Genomic DNA, 19,512 nt, shown 5'->3' on the forward strand with positions numbered 1-19,512 from the left:
CATTTATAACTAACATATGGCTTCTTATTGCTCTAACAAATAATATATTGTCCAATTTAGAATATCTTAAATACTTTATCTACCATGAGGCACTTGTATAAAGATCTAAGAAACCTATAAGCAGAACATCAGATTCTGAACTGGGAAATGAGCCCGAGACTCCCCCTCTACCCCGCCCAGTGTCACTGTGAGGGATGTCTTCAGGGCATGTGACGTTTATTTGTAAGCGCACATATTGCAGAGCACAGTCTGGGCCACCGCTCAGCTGCAGAGATGAGTGACCAAAGAGTAACCTATGCAGAACTGAATCTGGTTAAGGACACAAAGAGACAGCACACGAAACCTAAGGGCACTAAAGGCTCCATTCCAGGAACTGAGCAGGGACTCACCTATGCAGAATTGAATCTTCAAACTGCTTCTCAGGATCTTCGAGGGAGTGACGAGAATGACCACTGCAGAGGTAACACATTCAACAGACACAGCATAACTGTTCTAGTATGTGCAGCTGGGTGCAGACGTGGGGGAAGGAGTAGGGGATAAGTTTACATATTTTTCATCTTAAGGATCAGAACTTGAGGTTGGAATGTGGTATGTTAATATGAAAGCTGAGGACTAAATTTATTCAGACATTGTTGTAAGTTGTAGTCTTTGACCAGCAACTTGTACAGCATTATACTTAGTGAAAATGCATTGATACATTCTGAGAGGAAGATTACAGTGGTAGATATGGTTTTGGGGTCCAAGTTTATGGATATGATTCTCTGTGTGTAAACTGTCCAAACAATTATCTCCATCCTTCCTTTCTCAGTGTTTCCATTTCCCTCCCTGCAGCATCCCTGCCACCTCCAGAGAAGCTCATTGCTGGGATCCTAGGGGTCATCTGCCTTGTCCTGATGTGCGCTGTGATAACGACAGCTGTTCTTTATGGTAAGTAGATTATTGTAAGATTATATGAAACTCTTCACTTTTGTATTCATCAGTGCCTCCAAACACCTCATAATATGGAATAGAACTCTCATTTTAAAGTATGCTTTTAGACTAAGTGCAAAACGTTATTCTGAATTTGTCCAAGGTGTAAATACCTACATTAATTACAAAAGGAGTTTATTTAAGTCCATTGCCCATTTTTTAACTGGGTTGTGTGTCATCCTGGAGTGGAGTCGTGTGAGTTCTTTATATACTTTGGAGATCAAACCTTTGTCTGAGGTGTCATTGGCAAATATATTTTCCCAAATATTCATAGCAGCACAATTTACAATAGCCAAGTGCTGGAAGCAGCCTAAATGCCCTCCATTAAATGAGTGGATAAAACAACTATGGTACATTTACACGATGGAATACTACGCAGCAGAAAGAAAGAAGGAGCTCCTGCCCTTTGTGACAGCATGAGTAGATATAGAGAACATTATGCTAAGCCAGGTAAGCCAGGACATGAAAGACAAATACTGTATGATCTCACCTGTAAGTGGATCTAATGGACAAAACAAACAAGCAGTCAAAAAACAACCAGAAAGATTTCACTGAAGAACAAACTTACAGTAACCAGACAGGAAGGGGAAGGGGATAATGAGGGAAAATAGAAGAGGGTTCATCAAGGAACATGCATAAAGGACACTTGGCAAAGTCAAAGGGAGTACATTTGAGTGTGGGAGGTGGGGATGGGTGGGGTGAGGGGCTGAGGTGGGGTGAAAATAGAGACAATTGTACTTGAACAACAATAAATAAATAAATAATAAATAAAAAATTTTAAAAAGTAGTTTATATATATATACTTATATATCCCGTATATCCCTATATATTCTTGTGTTGTAATTCAAGGCATGCTTTGGGACACCTTACTGAGAAATACAAATAAATTCTTCATATTGATTAATCCAAATAGTGTAAGCATTGGTGAAGTTTGGTTCTCAAGGCTTTTTAAATATTTTCTCCCAAATTATCATAGCTTCATTAATTTTTCTTGGTAAAGTAAAGTTTATTCCAGACTATATTAATCCTAGACAATATACCACATTTCAAAGTAAGAAACAAAAATATTATGATATATGTACACCAATATTAATTTTTATAATAATTACTTCTTTTTCTAGCTAATGTAACACTGGTGCAGAATAATTCTTCTTTCTTGTATATAATATAAATTATATATTATTGTAACAGGGAAACCCACAGGGAACAATGCAGGGACCCAGACAACAGGGGTCCAAAAAGGTACATAATTATTTTCTATGTTTGATATCAATAGTCTCTATTGTCTCTAACATAGTCAATATTTATAGGGTTTTTTTGGGAGGAAGGGAACATAAATTATAATATCAGGCAATACATGTCATAAATAATGAGTATAGAAGAGTGTATTTCTTATGCAAAAATATTGAGAAATATTCATTTAAATTCATCATACTCGCTGTTGCCAATTAGTTGAAAGATAATTTTGGTGTTCTAAAAATGTGGTGACATTCATTGACATTCAGGACATATGGAAAGTTGATATTTTTTGTGTGTGTGTTTGCTTAATATGGGCACATAAACTAGGGAGTGAGGGGCTGGCCCTTCCCTGTGAGTGTGTGTGAGTGTGTATGAGTGTATTATGCTTTATATATTCCAGTCTGTGAGGGTGTGTACATATGCTATGCACTAATTTTCTATAACCATACAAATACTGAAATTAATTTTCATTTTGAAATTCATATTGTCCTTTCCTCAATACACCATCTTTCGTCAGCATATCATTGTGGTCGATGTCCACCAGAGTGGTTAATGTATTCCAACAACTGCTATTATATCAGCACTGAACACAAAACGTGGAATGAGAGTTTGACAGCCTGTGCTTTTAAGAGCTCTAACCTGCTCTACATAGATGATGAAGAAGAAATGGTAAGATTTTTAATGTTTCCAACATCTCATTTAAAAGAGTACTTTATTTTATATTTCAATAGAATTCATTCATATTTATGTGTATATCCATAATTTATTGTAAGATTGTTAATATTTTATTATTTGACTCTATAATATTTTATTTATATTTTATGCCATTAATAGGCATTTGATAATTTCCAGTTATTGCTTTTCATAGACAATCATGCTGCTCTAAGGGCTTTTTTTCCTAAACTTTGCTATATAATTTTACCAGGCCTCTCGGTAACTATAGATGTGATTGTGCGTGTTGCGAACTGAAATTGCATCATGAAAGATGTTGCCAGCCCGCTCCTGTGCTCTCTCTCATAGCGTCTCCTCCCTCCTCACTCAACCACTGCTCTGATGTTTTATATCACAGATTATCTTTGCTTAATTTTGAACTTTATATAATGGGAATCATCATTATGCATTTTATGTGTCTTGATTAACTCCCTCATGATATTTTTTCAATTATTCCACATTATTGAATGTACCTGAAGTGTGTTTATCTTCACTGCTATATCGTATATACCTGGCATTGTTTAATCTATTCTACTCAGAATAGAGATGTTTTTAATATGTGGTTGTTAAGAATAATTATTTAATAAAAATCCTTGTGTATGTCTTTTTTCCAGATAATATACCATATTTAAAATAATTTATATACAATAATACACATAACATAAATTGATATACTATAAATGTTATAGTATAAATACTATGAATGTTATGTTTTAATAATATAATAATTTATAAATATAGTTGTTCTAATGCTATATATGTATAATTAAAACGTATTGCTTTTTTGCACCAGATTGAAATTGCAGGGTCAGAAATACATGTGTATGGAAATTATCCCTACACTTTCTAGTTTGTTGTGTAAATACATATTATATCCAATCGTTTCATGATCCAAAACTCAGTACTGTCAGGAATTTTAATGCCATCAGTTCTGATCATTATATAAAAGCATCACTATGACATTAATAGGCATTTTCCTTGTACCGATCAATGGAACACATCATTCAGAGCACAATTCACTGTGAACTTCTGTATTGTGAGAGTGAGAAGTGCCCGTTCATGTCTCTTGCCCATTTCTCCTGTCTGTTACCTGTAATTTTCCTTCTTAGAAGTGCTTATGTTTTGGATATGACTCTGTCTGAATTTGTAAGATGCAAATGGCTTTCTTTACTGTTGATTACACTTTTCTTCTCATATTGGAGTCTTTTAATGATGTGGACTTGTCAAAGTTACATAGCCCAATATCTCGTTTTGGGTGTTGGTGATGATGTTGGACATATTTCACAAGTTAGTCAAAGTTCATGAAGATAATCTACTGCATTACTCTTTATAGTTTATCTTTTTTATTTATTGATGGACTTTTCCATTTAGGTTTGTGATACTTTAAGAATTTATATTTTGTGATGCAGTGTTTGTGATGCTGTGAGGTAGAAGTGAAGTTTACACTTTTCTACGTCATTGCCTAGTTGATGCAGCATAATTTACAGCAGATGATCATTTCTACATAAACAACTTTATACACATGGGTCTATATATTTTAACATAAAATTTAAGAAGATGATCATTCAGTGTCTCTCAAAATTATTTGTTGCTCTTTTTCTGTCTCTGTCTTTATTCTCAGGCAATAATTACACTGATGTCGGTTTTACTGTTAAAGTTCTAGAGGTTACTTAATATTTTATTTGATCTCATTTAAAGTGTCATAGCTTGCCATTTAAAACATTGTCTTTTACAAACTGCTATATAAAAATACTATAAAATTCAAACTATAACCTATATAATTCTCTTTCTGTATTCAGATTACAACTTTAAAACAACATTGATTTGGCTGATCTAGGGGGGAGTGGTTGGGGAGAAATGCAGACAACTCTAATTGAACAACAATAAAATATTAAAAAAAACCCCAACAACATTGATATAGGCCCAGTCCAGGTAGGTCTGTTGGTTAGAGCATTGTCCAAATACACGCAGGTTGCTGGTGGATGCCCCGTCATGCACACACAAGAAGCTACCAAGGAGGAATGCCAAACTAAGTGCGCCTACTAACTGATTGCTCTTTCCTTTTCTCCCAAATCAATAAAAATAAAGTGACAAACAATAACATTGATTTAAAAAGGAAAGTGAGTTAATTGGCATACATCTATTTTTTAAAATAAAGAATAGTAAAAATGATTACCTACGTATGAAAATTAAGAGCAGCTGAAAAGCTTGTGCATTTTGAAAATTTATCAAAAAGTTTATTTTTTAAATTGCCAGTTCTGAAAACAGCCACAACAACGCACATGGAGAATATAGTCAACACCATTCTAACAAATATGTGTGGTGTTTGATGGGTGCCAGGTCAGTTGGGGGGTGGTCACCTCTCAAGGTATACACAGGTCCAAAACAAGATTGAATGTGAACTGTAAGAACAAAACCATTTTTTTAAAATTGCTCTTCAAAAGCAGTTCCCTGAAAATATCAATGTCACATTTTTCTAAGGGCAATTTATTACTGTCCAATATCTTTCTCATTGTTTAATACTAACAAAACCTGCATTCAAATTCTCAATGTACAAATAAAAATCCAGAGGAAAAATAATTATAATGCAGTTGTTTAAAATATAAAGGTTGCCCTGACTGGTGTGGATCCATTGGTTGGGCATTGTTCTGTAACGGGAAATGTCACGGGTTCGATTCCCAGTCAGGGCACGTGCCTGTGCTGTTGCAGGATTGGTCCAGGATTCAGCATAGGAAAGGCAACCAATTGATGTCTCCCTTTCTTTCTCCCTCTATTCCTCTCTCTCTAAAAATAAATAAATGGAATATTTAAAAATATAAATAAAATAACATAAAAAGGATTAGACTTTTGTTTTATTCTCCCAAGCTAGCACAGCTGTAGATTTGTATCTTTCTTTGAAGTCTTGTGCATCTCACAGCCACATGCAGGGTTCTTCTCCTGACATTCTGCTGCCCTTGACGTCTGCTGGTTGGCTTGTTGGACATGCACCCCTGCAGTTCCAACCTTGGCTTCAATGTGATCACACCTCTTTGCTCATGAATTAGCATTCCCAGGTCTTTAAAAAGTTCATTAATATCCATAATATGGGCTTCAAGTTGCCTAACAGAAGTCTCTCTCCTGAATAAGATGAGGGCATCCCTTGTAATTCCCTCATCCTGCACCTGACCTTGAGGGTGAGTTCAGCTTTTCCAGAACACAGGAGTCCTTTCTGTTGAGTCTCCTCAGCAATTCCACCAGATGCTCTGGCACTGGCTCCCCACTCATGCAAAACACTCTTTCTCAGCTGCTCGCATTTGGAGAGTTGGTCAGTGATGTTGTGAATTCAGCCACTAAGAAATAACCTGTATTTTCCTGTCATGCTGTTCACTGAGGGTGGGGGGAAGAGATCAAACTGTTCCATGGACTCCTCTGGTTCTTCAGCCCATTGTTTAGAATATTGTTGCTTGTGCTGCAGCTGTTGCCTGAACTCGGGTGCTTCTTGAGCTGTTCCATGTTGATTCAGAGTCGTTTACATTTCCACACAAGGTCATGTGATCTTTGGATGTTGGATTTGCTGGGCTGGTTGGGTGGGGTCACCAACAACTCCTGAAGTGCCGGACATGATTAATTGCTTATTCACTAACCTCATCAGATGTTGGTGGGCTGTGCAGTTTCCTTAGCCCTCACCTCTTCCTCCAACTGGGAGCCAACTTTGTTTGTTTTTGTAAATACAAATTAGGATACCAGCTTTTACTGAATTTCTCATAAAATTTGTTTTCTCATAGAATTTTTGTGAGATTTTTGAAATAAATCCATGGATTGGACTGTTCCAGAGAAATAATAGTAATTCTTGGGTGTGGACAACTGGCACAACTGTCTCTTCCAAACTGTAAGTTTCTTTAGAACTCACATATTTTATTCCCTCATGCTTTCAAATCAGGAGTTAATCTTAGAGATAAAAAGCAGTGTGTGAACAAGTATATGAAGAAATATGTAAGTGTTTTTGTCGAAAAGTTTTAAGAAATATTCAGATTTAGTTGCAAATATTATTGTAAATATTTTGTTTATTTATTAACATATTAAATTATATATCTCCAGATTAATTATATCTTATCTCTGCATTTCAGATTTTCAAAAACTTCAGAGTTGGACAAGAATTGCGCATTTGGGGATTTCTACAACCACAAGTTCTATTCTGACTCCTGTTTAGAAAAGAAACCATATGTTTGTAAGCACCAGGCACATTAGCTTACACAAATTTTGTATAATGTTACTCTCACCATCCCTAAAGAACACATTTCTAATTTCTTCAAGAATTGTTTTTGTAAAACTGATTATTAATAAATTATTTTGAGTACAGGTTTAGTTTCACCACAAACATAAGAGGAAGGTACTGAATTTCCCATGTTTCCCATGTCCCCTGCATGCAGAGCATCCCCATTATTAGCATCACTCACTAGAGTGGGATATTTGTTACTGAGCATGAGTCTGTACTGACACATTGTAGTCACTTAAAGTTTATACTTCATCTGAGGCTTCATCCTTGGTGTTGTAAAATTGTTTTCATATCTGTATTTATATTAATCTTTAAAAATATATATCCAGGTACATATTAAACATTTTTAAATATTCTGTTATTTATTAAAAGATATCGAGTATAAATTATGAATTATAATATTAAGTATTGTTATTTCTAAGTCTAGCATAACATGAATAATTATTAGACACATTTTCAATATAATTTTCCCCAGTCTTTGAATGTTGAAAATGAGGACTGAACATATCAGAATAACAAGGTGTGTAAGGCAGTCGAATCAGGAGAGAGAACCCAGGGTAGATTTAAGGAATTATTAACTATTTGTTGGGGATAGCCTCCAGAGAGGGGTAGAAAAAATTACAAAATGACCAAAGGGTTAATTAAAGAAGATTACCAAGAGGAAGACGCATATGACACCCAGGGCTACCTCCTCAGGGATGGCTTTCAGATTTGGACTTTTTAAAAAATTTTAATTGTTGTTCAAGTACAGTTGTCTCCATTTCCCTCCCCCCCCATCACTCTCCCCAACTCCAGCCATCCCAGCTTCCATCCTTGAACTTACCGCCCTTGGCTTTGTTTTTGTGTCCTTTATACAGGTTGCTGAAAACCCTTCCCTCTTCTCCCCCGTTTTATCCCCTCCCTCCTTCCCTCTGGCTACTGTCAGTTTGTTCTTTATTTCAATGTCTCTGGTTGCATTTTGCTTCCTTGTTTATTTTGTTGATTAGGTTCCACTTATAGGTGAGATCACATGGTATTTGTCTCTCACTGGCTGGCTTATTTCACTTAGCATAATACTCTCCACTTCCTCCAAGCTTTTGCAAAGTGTAGGAGTTCCTTCTTCCTTTCTGCTGCAGTATTCCATTGTGTAAATGTACCACAGTTTTTTGATCCACTGGCTTACTGATGGACACTTAGTCAGTTTCCAGCAGGTCGCTATTGTAAATACCACTTCTGTGAACATTGGGTGGATAGGTTCTTTTGAAATGGTGTTTCGGGATTCTTAGTGTATTGTCTCAGCAATGGTATCACTGGATCAAAATGCAGTTCCATTTTTACTTTTTTGAGGAAATTCCACATTGTTTTCCACAGTGGCTGCACCTGTCTGCATTCCCACCAACAGTGCATGAGGGTTCCCTTATCTCCACATCCTCTCCAACACTTGTTTGTTGATTTGTTTATGATGGCCACTCTCACCGGTGTGAAGTGGTATCTCCTTGTGACTTTAATTTTCATCTCTCTGATGGCTGGTGATGCTGAGCATCCTTTCATATGTGTCTGGGCCCTCTGTATGTCCTTTTTGGAGAAGTGTCTGTTCAGGTACATTGCTCATTTTTTAATTGTATTGGTGGTCTTTCTGGTGTGGAGTCATGAGAGTTCTTTATATATTTTGGAAATCAAACCCTTGTCTTAGGTATCATTGAAAAATATTTTTTCCCATATGGTTTGTTCCCTTTCATTTTGCTGACGTTTTCTTTAGTCATGCAGAATTTGTTTATCTTGAAGAAATCCCATTTGTTTATTCTTTCCTTTATGTCCCTTGCTCTAGGGGACATATTGGTGAAAATATTGCTGTGTGGAGTATCTGAGATTTTTCTGCCTATGTTCTCCTCTAGGATTTTTATGTTGTCACGACTTATATTTAAGTCTTTTATCCATCTTGAGTTTATTTTTGCGTAAGTTGGTGGTCGACTTTCATTTTTTTTGTCTGTAGCTGTCCAGATCTCCCAACACTGTTTATTTAAGATGCTATTTTTACTCCATTTTATGCTCCCTTTGTGAAGTATTAATTGACCATAGAGACATGGGTTTATTTCTGCACTCTTTATTTATTTCCATTGACCTATGTGTCTGTTCTTAGGCCAGTTGCAGACTGTTTTCAGATGCTTTGTAATATAGTTTGATATCGGGTACTGTGATCCCTCCTACTTTGCTGTCCTTAAAATTGCTGATGTTATTCAGGTAACTTATGGTTCTGTACAAATTTCTGAAATGTTTGTTCTATATCTGTGAAATATGTCATTGGTATTTTAATAGGGATTGAGTTCAATCTATAAATTAATTTGGGTGGTATAGACATATTGAGGATGTTAATTCTTCCAATCCATGAATATGGTATTTGCTTCCATTTATTTGTGTCTTCCTTAATTACTTTCTTCAGAGTTCTATAGTTTTCTGTGTACAGATTTTTTTACCTCCTTGGTTAAGTTCATTGCTAGGTACTTTATTGTTCTTGTTGCTATAACAAATGGGATTTTTTCCTAGCTTTTGTTTCTGATATTTCATTGTTGGTATACAAAAATGCCTTCAATTTCTGATATTGACTTTGTATCCTACTATATTTTCAAAGACACTTATTAGGTCAAGCAGTATTTTTGTTTGTTTTGTGGAGCCTTTAGGGTTTTTCTATGTACACTATCATTTTATCTGCAGACAATGACAATTTTACTTCCTCCTTTCCAATTCAGATGCCTTTTATTTCTCTCTCTCATCTGATTGCTGTGCCTAAAACTTCCAATACAATGTTGAATAAAAGTGGTGAAAGCAGACACCCTTATCTTGTTCCTGATCTCAGTGGGAAAGCTTTTCATTTTTGCCTGTTCAGTATGATTTTGGCTGTAGATTTCTCGTATATGACCTTTATTATGTTGAGGTATGCTCATTCTACCCCCACTTTGCTGTGTTATTTTTTAATCATAAATGGTTGCTGTGTTTATGAATACTTTTTCAGCATCTGTTGGTGTGATACTGTGATTTTTGTCTTTCATTTCGTTTATGTGGTATATCACATTTATCGATTTGTAAATATTATGCTATCTTCGCATCACAGGGATAAATCCCACTTGATCATGGTGTGTATATTTTTAATGTATTGCTGGATCTGGATTGCCAGTACTTTTTGAGGATTTTAGCATTAATGTTCATCAGCAATATTGGCCTGTAGTTTTCTATCTTTGTTGTTTCTTTCCCTGGCTCTGGAGTTAGGACAATACCGACCTCATAAAAAGAGTTTGGGGGTCATCCTTTTCCTTAAATTCTTTGGAGTAGTCTGAGAAAGATAGGAGTTAGCTCTTCCCTAAATGTTTGTTAAATTTGCCTGTGAAGCCATCCAATCTAGGGATTTTGTGTGCCAGGAGTTTTTTGATTAATGCTTCAATTTCATTAATTGTTATTGGTCTATTCAGGCTTTCTACTTCTTCTTGATTCAGTTTTGGAAGATTATATATTTCTAGAAATTTGTCTATTTTTCCCAGGTTGTCAAATTTCTTGGAATATAGTTGTTCATAGTAATTTCTTACAGTCCTTTATAATTCTGTAGTGTTGGTTGTAATTTCTCATCTTTTGTTTATGATTTTATTTATTTCAGTCCTCTCTCTTTTTTTCTTGATGAGTCTGCTTAAAGACTTTTTGATTTTGTTTATCTTTTCAAAGAATCTGCTCCTGGATTTATTGATCCTTTGAATTACTCTTTTAGTCTCAATGTCATTTAATTCTGCTCTGTTCTTTGTTATTTCCTTCCTTCTACTAACTCTGGACTTTCTTTGTTGTTATTCCTCCAGTTCTTGTAGATGTAGGGTTAAGTTGTTTATTTGAAATGTTTCTGTCTTTTTCAGGTAGACCTGTATTGCTATGAACTCCCCTCTCACTATTGCCTTCACTGTGTCCCATAGGTTTTAGACTGTGGTATGTTCATTTTCATTTGTTTTCAGAAACTTTTTGGTTTCTTCCTTGATCTCATTGTTAACCCATTCATTATTTAATAGCATATTATTCAGTCTCCATGAATTTATGTTTTTGATCTTTTTCCTTGAGGTGGGTTTCTAGTTTCAAGCCACTGTGACTCAAGAAGGTGCTTGATATAATCTTTATTTTCTTGAGTTTATTGAGACTTGTTTTGTGTCCTACTATGTGGTGTATCTTTGAGAATGTTCCATGTGCATTTGAAAAGAATGTGTATTTTTGCTTCTTTGGGATTAAAGGTTCTGTACATATCACATAAATACATTTGATCTAGAGTGTTGTTCAATGACACAATATTCTTGTTGATTCTTTGCTTGGAAGATCTATCCATTGTTGATAGTGAGGTGTTAAAATCTCCTACTATCTGGCTGTCACTGTCTTTCTTGAAGTCCTCCAAGATTTTCCTTACATACTATGGTACTCCTATGTTGGGGGCATATATGTTAACAAGGGTTATGTCTTCTTGATGGATTATTCCCTTAAGATTATGAAGTGTCCTTCTTTGTCTCTCTTCATGGTCTTTTGTTTTCATATTTATTGTGTCTGATGTAAATATTGCTAACCCAGCTTTTTCTTTTTCCCTGTTCACTTGTTTGGAATATTTTTTCCATCCCTTTGCCCTCAGTCTGTATAGATCTTTTGCTCTGAGGTGGGTCTCTTTTAGACAGCATATGTGTGGGTCATGTTTTCTTACCCATTTAGCTACCCTATGTATTTTGATTGGAGACTTTAATTCATTTACATTTGTTATTATTGATAGATACTTATTAATTACCTTTCCCCCCCTTTGTACTGTGTTCTTCTCTCTCTTTTTCTTTTTCTTCATCTCTTTAAGTAATCCCTTTAGCATATCTTACTATGCTGGTTTGGTGGAGGTATAATATTTTAGACTTTTTTTCTTGTCTGGGAAAGTCCTTATTTTGTCCTCCATTTTAAATATGAGCCTTGTTGGGTTGAGTAGTCTTGCTTTTTATTAATTGGAATATTTATTGCCATTCCCTTCTGGCTTGTAGTGTATCTGATGAGAAATCAGCTGATAGCCTTATTGGATCTCCCTTATAGGTTACTTCCTATTTCTACCTTGCTGCTTTTAAGATTCTCTGTTTGTCTTTGAATTTTGCCATTTTAATTACAAAGTGTCTTGGAGTGGGCCTCTTTTGGTTCATCTTGTTGGGACCCTCTGTGCAGTAAGGAATTGCATGACTTTTTCTCATTAAGTTAGGGAAATTTTCTGTAATAACTTTTCAAACAGGTTTTCTATCCCTAGCACTTCTTCTCCTTCTGGTATCTCTATGATACAAATATTATTGTTTCATGTTATCCTGCAGCTCCCTTAAACCCTCTTCATCTTTTTTAAGTCTTTTTCATTTTGTTGCTCTGTCTGGGAATTTTTTTCTACCTTGTCCTCCAGCTCACTGATTCGATCCTTTGCTTCGTCTAGCCTGCTTTTAATTCTGTCTACTGTCTTCTTCATTTTATATTGCATTCTTTGTTTCTTCTTAGCCCAGTTGATAGTTTCTATGTGCTTTTTCATGCTTGTGTAGTTAGCAGTAAGTTCCTTATAGCTTCTTTGGAGTTCCTTGGAGTTCTCACTGAGCTCATTGAGCAACTTTGTAACCATTATTTTGAATGCAATGTCTGATAGTATGCATGAAATAATTTCATTTAGGACTGTTTCTGGGGATTCCTCCTTCCTTTTCCATTGGGGTTTGTTTCTTTGTCTCCCCCATTTAGGTGACTTTTCTCATTTGTTTCTGCTTCTTAGACAGATCTGCTTTGTCTTTCTGTCTTTGTGGAGAGATCTTCTGTGGTAGGGGACCTGTGAGACTCAGTAGTGCAATCTCCTTGATCATCTGAACTTTATGCTCTTGGAATGCCCTTTATGTTGTTTATGTGGGTTCTCTGGTTGTAATTGGGTTTTTGTTATTGTTGGTTCATTCTTTGACCCAACAGCGGATGTGTTTGTCCCTCTAGCTAGCTGACTGAGAGTCACACCACCCACCACATCTTGTATGTTATTGTACAGGAGCTGTCAAAACAAAACCAAAAAGTCAAGCTAACAAACACACACCTACAAAAATTACCCCCACCCACAAACACACTATCAACAGCTAATAAACCATTGTTAATAAAGGTGTGAAGAGATTAAGACTATTAAAAGAAAAAATGAAAATGAGTTGACTAGCAGAAAGGAAAATGATTTTGAGAGGGTAGCTGCAGGAGAAATAATACGGGTAGGGAATAGAAACGAGGCAAAGAGAGACAGAAATTAAAACTTATATCATAAATAAAAATGAAGGGAAATGTGGAATGGAGTAAAAGAAGGGAAGTATATAGTGTTAAGTTTAAACAAAAATTTAAAAAATACATAGTAAAAAAAGAAGAAAAAATAAAAACCAACTTAGAGAAATAGATCCAACACAGCAATATCAACAACAATGAACAAAGAAAAGTATAAGCTGGATGGGAATAATAGGGGGAAAAGAAAGAGAAGCTTAAGAGACCTCCAGAGGAAAGGGAAAAGGACATTTTGAGAGGATAGAACGAGAAGGAATACTAAGAGTGAGGAATGAAAATTGGGCCAAGACAGGGAAAGATTTAAATTTAAAATGAAAAAGAAGGGATGGATAAGGGCAAAATGGAGCATGAGAAGGGAATCATAAAATTTGAGTTTTGAAATGCAAAACTAGTGAAGATCTAGAAATAAAATTGAAGAAATACAACCACCACCAGTATAAGCAGAAACAACAAGGAAAGGGAGGTGAAGATGGAGAGAGAATCAGGGTATTCTAGAATGGAACAGAGAATGTGAGTTGACTAATGACAAGAAAAATGCTTTTGAGAGTCTGGGGGTGGGGAGCAATAGTAAGAGCACAGAATAGAAACAAGTCATTGTGAGAGAGAAAATAAAATTTAAAACAAAAATAAGAAGAAGAGGGAAGAAGGTAAAATGGAGTAAGGGATGGGAGGAGCAAGATAAGAGATTAGAGATAAACTATAATATAAAATCTAGTGACCTATTAGGGACAAAATTGAAGGAAAAGAAATGAACGTTAAAAGGCTAAAAGGCTATACAGGAGAGAAAATAATGCAAATCATGAAGAAAACCACACTGGAATTCATTGCTATAGAATCCAGTGTTTACCACTGTCTTCTATTCCCGGATCCACTCCCGGTGATGTGAGATGGTGCCCCAGTCTGACCCTAGGCAGCCTGTTCAAGGCTGCAAGTAATCCACAGTCCACGACTTTCTCCTGCAGATTTGGCTGGGCCCTGCTATTCTGCCCCACGGGATTTGCATCCTCTCTGGGACCAGGAGTGGTTCCTTTAATGACCCAAGGAAACTGCCAGTACCTTCTCCACCTGTCTCCAGCTGGGGGCCTTTGGTGCCCTAGAGCACTTGGGAACCCTGGGTCACCCACAGGGTGCTCAATTCACTCTTCAGGAAAGATGGCAGAAGTGTTTCCCCATCCCCTCACCACATGTCTTGGTCTCTCCCAGATGGTTTCCAACAATGTATGGCTTTTAGTGAATTTTCTGACCATTTTCTGTGAGGCCAATCTGTGTAAAAGGGGCAGATCTTTCCTGCTTGAAGCAGGCAGCTGTTCTGTCCAGATGCCACAGCTGTGTGGTGCCCTAAACCTCCTTTTTGCACCTGTCTCTATACTCTCTGCTCCACTGAGTTTACTGGATCAGTGCCCAAAGTACAGGGTAGCTTGTAGTGTCTGGTTAAGGGCCCTTTCAGAGCTTTTTCTTCTTTCCCCTGCTGAGATATACCCAGCAGGATGCTCCTGAGCCTCACTGATCTGCAGAGCCTGTAATCCTGCAGGTGAGGGTTGGGCTCACCTGTCTGGAGGGGATCTGGCAGGCAGCAGCAAATTTGAAGCGTTCTGTGCGTGGCCTTCAGACCACAGCTTGCCACTCTCTTGCAGGAGGATCCATTGGAGCTCTCCACTCTGAACAGCCTCCTGCCCACCAGTCATTTCAGGCAGGAATCACAGTCCCTTCAGTATGATTCTATCCTTCTGAGTTTTCTGTTATCCACGCAGCTGTGCCCACGTGCATGCGAGCTCCGGATCCATGCCGAATCTCGAGTGTCGCCTAGCTCCCCTTTTAAAAGACTTTCTGTGTGGCTCCCATGCTACAGCACCGAGCCCTGGGAACCTGTTCTCCTTGAGTTCCCCCTCCCCAAAATCAGTGTCACTCATGGTCAGGTCTAGCCACTGCCTGTCAAGGCCTCCCACAGTTTTAGATAAAGTTTCTCTCTGGATCTTTCCTGGATGGCATTGGGAAAAGTCCTACAGCTATACTACAGCACTAGGCAGTTGCGGGATGTTGTCCCTGCTCCCTCCAGAGATTTTCAGCTTTAGGCGGTCCTGCTCCCACTGCTTTCTTCTGGAGCCAGACCTCTCCAGCTGTCTCTCTGTTACCAGCTCAGGGCTTCTGTGCTGATCCACAGACGCCCAACTCTGCCCAGCCAAAAGTGCTGGTTTGGCTGCAGTGGTGGCCGTTGCTCTGCTTGGAGAGCCCAGGCCATCTGCTCCCAGGAGTCCTGCAGGTGGGCAAACTCTTGCCCACTTCTGAGCACTCCCCAGGCTCTTCTCCGCCTATACAGTCATTTACTCAAGTTCTCACTCACTCTCTGCTGGATTTTCAAGTTGATTACTCTGCCCTTAGGATCCCAGGCCATCTGGGTCTGGGAGTGGGTGCATGGAGCTTCTAGCTCCTCTGCAGCCTCTTGAATCTTCCCTAAAGTACACATTTAGACTAAATGGAGAATTGTTATTTTGAATCTGTTAAATGCATGAATAACAATGATTGTAGCATTATACGTATATTCTGATTTCAGAACTCACACATGTATTTTTGAAGACTAGAAGATCGTCTTAAGAAATACAAATTTATTCTGAGATTCGTTTACAAAATAGTGTAAGAGATAGTGAAGTTTGGTCCTATAGACTTTAAAAATTTTTCCCCCTGAATGGTTATTACTTTAGTAACTTCCCTTGGTGAAATAAATTTTATTCCAGATTATTCTAATCCTAAACAATGTACCACATTTCAAAGTATTATGATTTATTTAGGTTAATTTTTAAAATATTACTTTAATTTTTGTAGCTACTATAATACCGGAGCAGAACAGTTCTTCCCTGATAACAAAGATCCAGAAAGGCACATAATTTTCATTGTTCTGTTATTTGCAGTTTATATTTTGTGTCTATCTTAGGTTAGGCAAAAATGATAATAGATTTTTTGGGGGGGAATATGAATTATAAAATGGGCTGTAAATGTTCATCAGTAATGATTTAGAAGAATGTTCTTTCTAATGCAACTATAAAAATGAATATAAATGAATAAAATGAATATAAAGAAATACTCATTTAAAGTCACCATACCCACTGCTGACAATTGGCCCAAATTTCCCACTGTTATAATATGACAGAGATAAGTAATTTTACTCTTCTTAAGAAGCGGTTTCATTCATTGACTTTCGGACACATATAGAGTGGATATTTGTGTGTGTGTGTGTTTGCTTTATAAGGGCACATAAACTACGGGGTGAGTGGGTTACTCTTCTGTTTGTGTGTATGTGAGTGTGTTTTACATTGTATGTACCAGCCTGTGAGGATACTTAGATATATTATGTACATAAATGTTTATACTTGTGCAATTATGTAAGTTAATTTTCATTTTTAAACTTCAAGTTGTTAGTGGATAATAATTCATAATCATTCTTCCTCATACCCTGGTGATTGTGTCCACTGGAGTGGTTTACATATTCCAACAACTGCTATTACGTCAGCACTGAAGAGAAAACGTGGACTGAGAGTTTGATGGCCTGTGCCTCTAAGAGCTCTAGCCTGCTCTGTATAGATAATGAAGAAGAAAGGGTGAGATATCACATTTCATAGACTTTATTAAAGGCTTGTTTCAGTCCATATTATATGTGTAGAATTGATCTACAGTTTGTGCATATTTGTAGCTATTTAAAGTCAGTATATTATTCCATAATTTGACTTTATAATATTTTATTTTATTTGCTTTTCATAAAATACTGTGCCTCTATACATGCTGGATTTCTAAATTGTTATTTAATTTTGTTATATCAAGAACATTAACAATATTATAATTGAGCAGATTGATTTCATAGGGAATAGGACCATAAAATTACAAATCAGATCACACAATGCAGTTGGCAGTCCTCCACAGCCCTGCTCCTGAGTATTCATTCTCTTATAGGAGACTGTTCTGCGTGGCGTGGGCCCAGCTCCCACTTGGAAAGGTCAGTGGAAAGCGAGGTCAGGCACACAGGACCCACACCCATGGATAGGTCCTCCAGTGGGGAATCAGGCCTGCATTGTACCTAGGCCACTTTGAGACTTGCTTTTCACTAAAGCTCCCTCACCCTGAATTGAGGCAGCAAAGGTTTACTGCATATCTTTAAAGTAACTTCCTAAAATTTATGCTAAACCTCCCAAGTATGGAATGTAACCAGTTCAACCACTTTTCCCTTTAAATTTGCAAATATCCTTCCTTTTTGATGTAATTAGCAACATCCTCTCTTTTGTTTTCTGTAAAAGGTAAGCACCTAAAGCAAACCTGTGCATAGTAAATGAGGACCATCCTCAATGTAATGTTCCCAGAAAAGCAATAAAAGCCCATCAAGGCAAGGGTCGGAGCCCTTGAGAGAGTGGTCACACTGTCCCTTTTCCTCCACAGGACTCGGTAGTCTGCATGAATTTGTCTCGTCTCAGCCACAGTGTCCACTACACTGTGGGCCGGTGTCTGCATCATTCTCTTACCACTTCTCCTCACTCACCACTTACCCACTGGGCTGACTTTGAGTATTATAGAGTCTCTTTGCATGTTTTTGAACCTCATATAAAGGAAATCATACAGTAGACATTTTTCTTCCTGTCTCTTTTTACTCCCATGTGCCATTGGTGCATTTTATACATATATATTGCATTTATCTGCTAATTGTTAATTTTCACTGCAGAATTATGTGAATACAACGTTTAAAAGCCATCTATCTGAGATCTTGCATTAGGAATGTGAATCTTATGCTCTCAGCAATTCCTGTGTCCATTACTTTTACTCATAAAATCCCCTTTGCTGGTCCGACCTGTAACCCACCTACCCTGGTTTCTCTCAGGGAAAGGAGAGGCACTTGCTCTGCTTGCTTTTGTGAGAAGGTGTCCTGATGGATCACCCTGTAGTCCTGCCTGAACTTGCTGGGCAGGCTTCCCTCTGCAGGGGGGAGGAGGAATGGCTTCCTTCAGCCACCTCCTGTTGCTGGGTGGGGTGTGGGAAGCATCAGGTCTCAGTCACTTTCTTCTATTGGGTGGGGATGTAAGATACCTGTCATTCTTTTGTTCCCTGTTTTTGTGGTACTAAACATCTGTCTCTCTGTTTTCTACCTTTCAGAGTTCTCTTTGTCTTGTATCTTTCATTAGTTCCGGAATTTACAGTTGTAGGTATCAGAAAAAGGAGTCTCTCACACTTGGACCGTTGGATTCCACCAACAAAAAAACAGACCAGTTCAGGGCTTATCTGGGTAAAGAACGGTGCAGGGCCCCCCAAAACAAATTTTTCGATTTTATCTGATTTATTTTCTTAATTACAAACCCTATTTTAAAAACCTGATCTTTGACAGAATAAAGCTACATTGATTTAATACAGTATCAAATTTATTACATGAGTTTTTGGAAACTTATTTAAAGCTGTGCTATCTTAGTTTTGTCAACATGGGTAACAATTAAATTACATGAATCAGAATTTTTCTTAACAATCTAAGGAGAAAATTGAAACTATGAAACATACATGTTTAAGAGTTAAATTTAAATCAAACATACAAATATTGCTGGAAGTTTTTGACAATATGAAAAGTGATTTTAATATGTATTTAATAAAAATCTTAATATATCTCTGTGTTAGATTAGGATCGAAAACTCTCATTTTGTTCTCAAAATGAAAAATTCAATGAAACAATACACTACTTGCATTTAAAAAAATACAAACTTTCATAGTGATTATTCAAATTTTTTTTATTTTGGGAGAGAAATTTCTGAGTTTCCTATCACCTCCGTCATGGATCGGAGTTTTTCGTAGAAGCAGTGATCACCCATGGATGTCGATAAATGGTTCTACTCTCACCATAGTGTATGTTTTCTTTAAGTTCTATGTAAAAGGGAAATATAAAAGAATAATTCAGAAGTGTAATATTAATTCATTTAAGTTTAATTGTAAGCATGATATTCAAACTTAATGAAATGTTGATAGAAATAATAAATATGAGAACTTCATTTCTTAATAACTAACTCTTACTAATAATATTT

At 36.9% G+C, this 19,512-nt stretch overlaps 1 protein-coding gene and 1 pseudogene across 1 annotated transcript; one reads left to right on the forward strand and one right to left on the reverse strand.

The window, feature by feature from the left end:
- Window positions 1-268: 268 nt before the first annotated feature.
- LOC128780413 (NKG2-A/NKG2-B type II integral membrane protein-like) lies at window positions 269-19,442 on the forward strand. The gene is made up of 6 exons (XM_053919785.2): window positions 269-460; window positions 832-927; window positions 2,091-2,124; window positions 2,192-2,211; window positions 2,726-2,877; window positions 19,236-19,442. The coding sequence occupies exons 1-6, from the start codon at window positions 274-276 to the stop codon at window positions 19,440-19,442; spliced, it is 696 nt and encodes a 231-aa protein (XP_053775760.2). The 5' UTR covers window positions 269-273.
- Window positions 5,785-6,520, reverse strand: LOC128780518 (syntaxin-7 pseudogene; annotated as a pseudogene).
- Window positions 19,443-19,512: the final 70 nt, after the last annotated feature.

Source organism: Desmodus rotundus, chromosome 3, assembly GCF_022682495.2.
Source record: "Desmodus rotundus isolate HL8 chromosome 3, HLdesRot8A.1, whole genome shotgun sequence".
In the NCBI taxonomy this organism is placed as follows: Eukaryota; Metazoa; Chordata; class Mammalia; order Chiroptera; family Phyllostomidae; genus Desmodus; species Desmodus rotundus.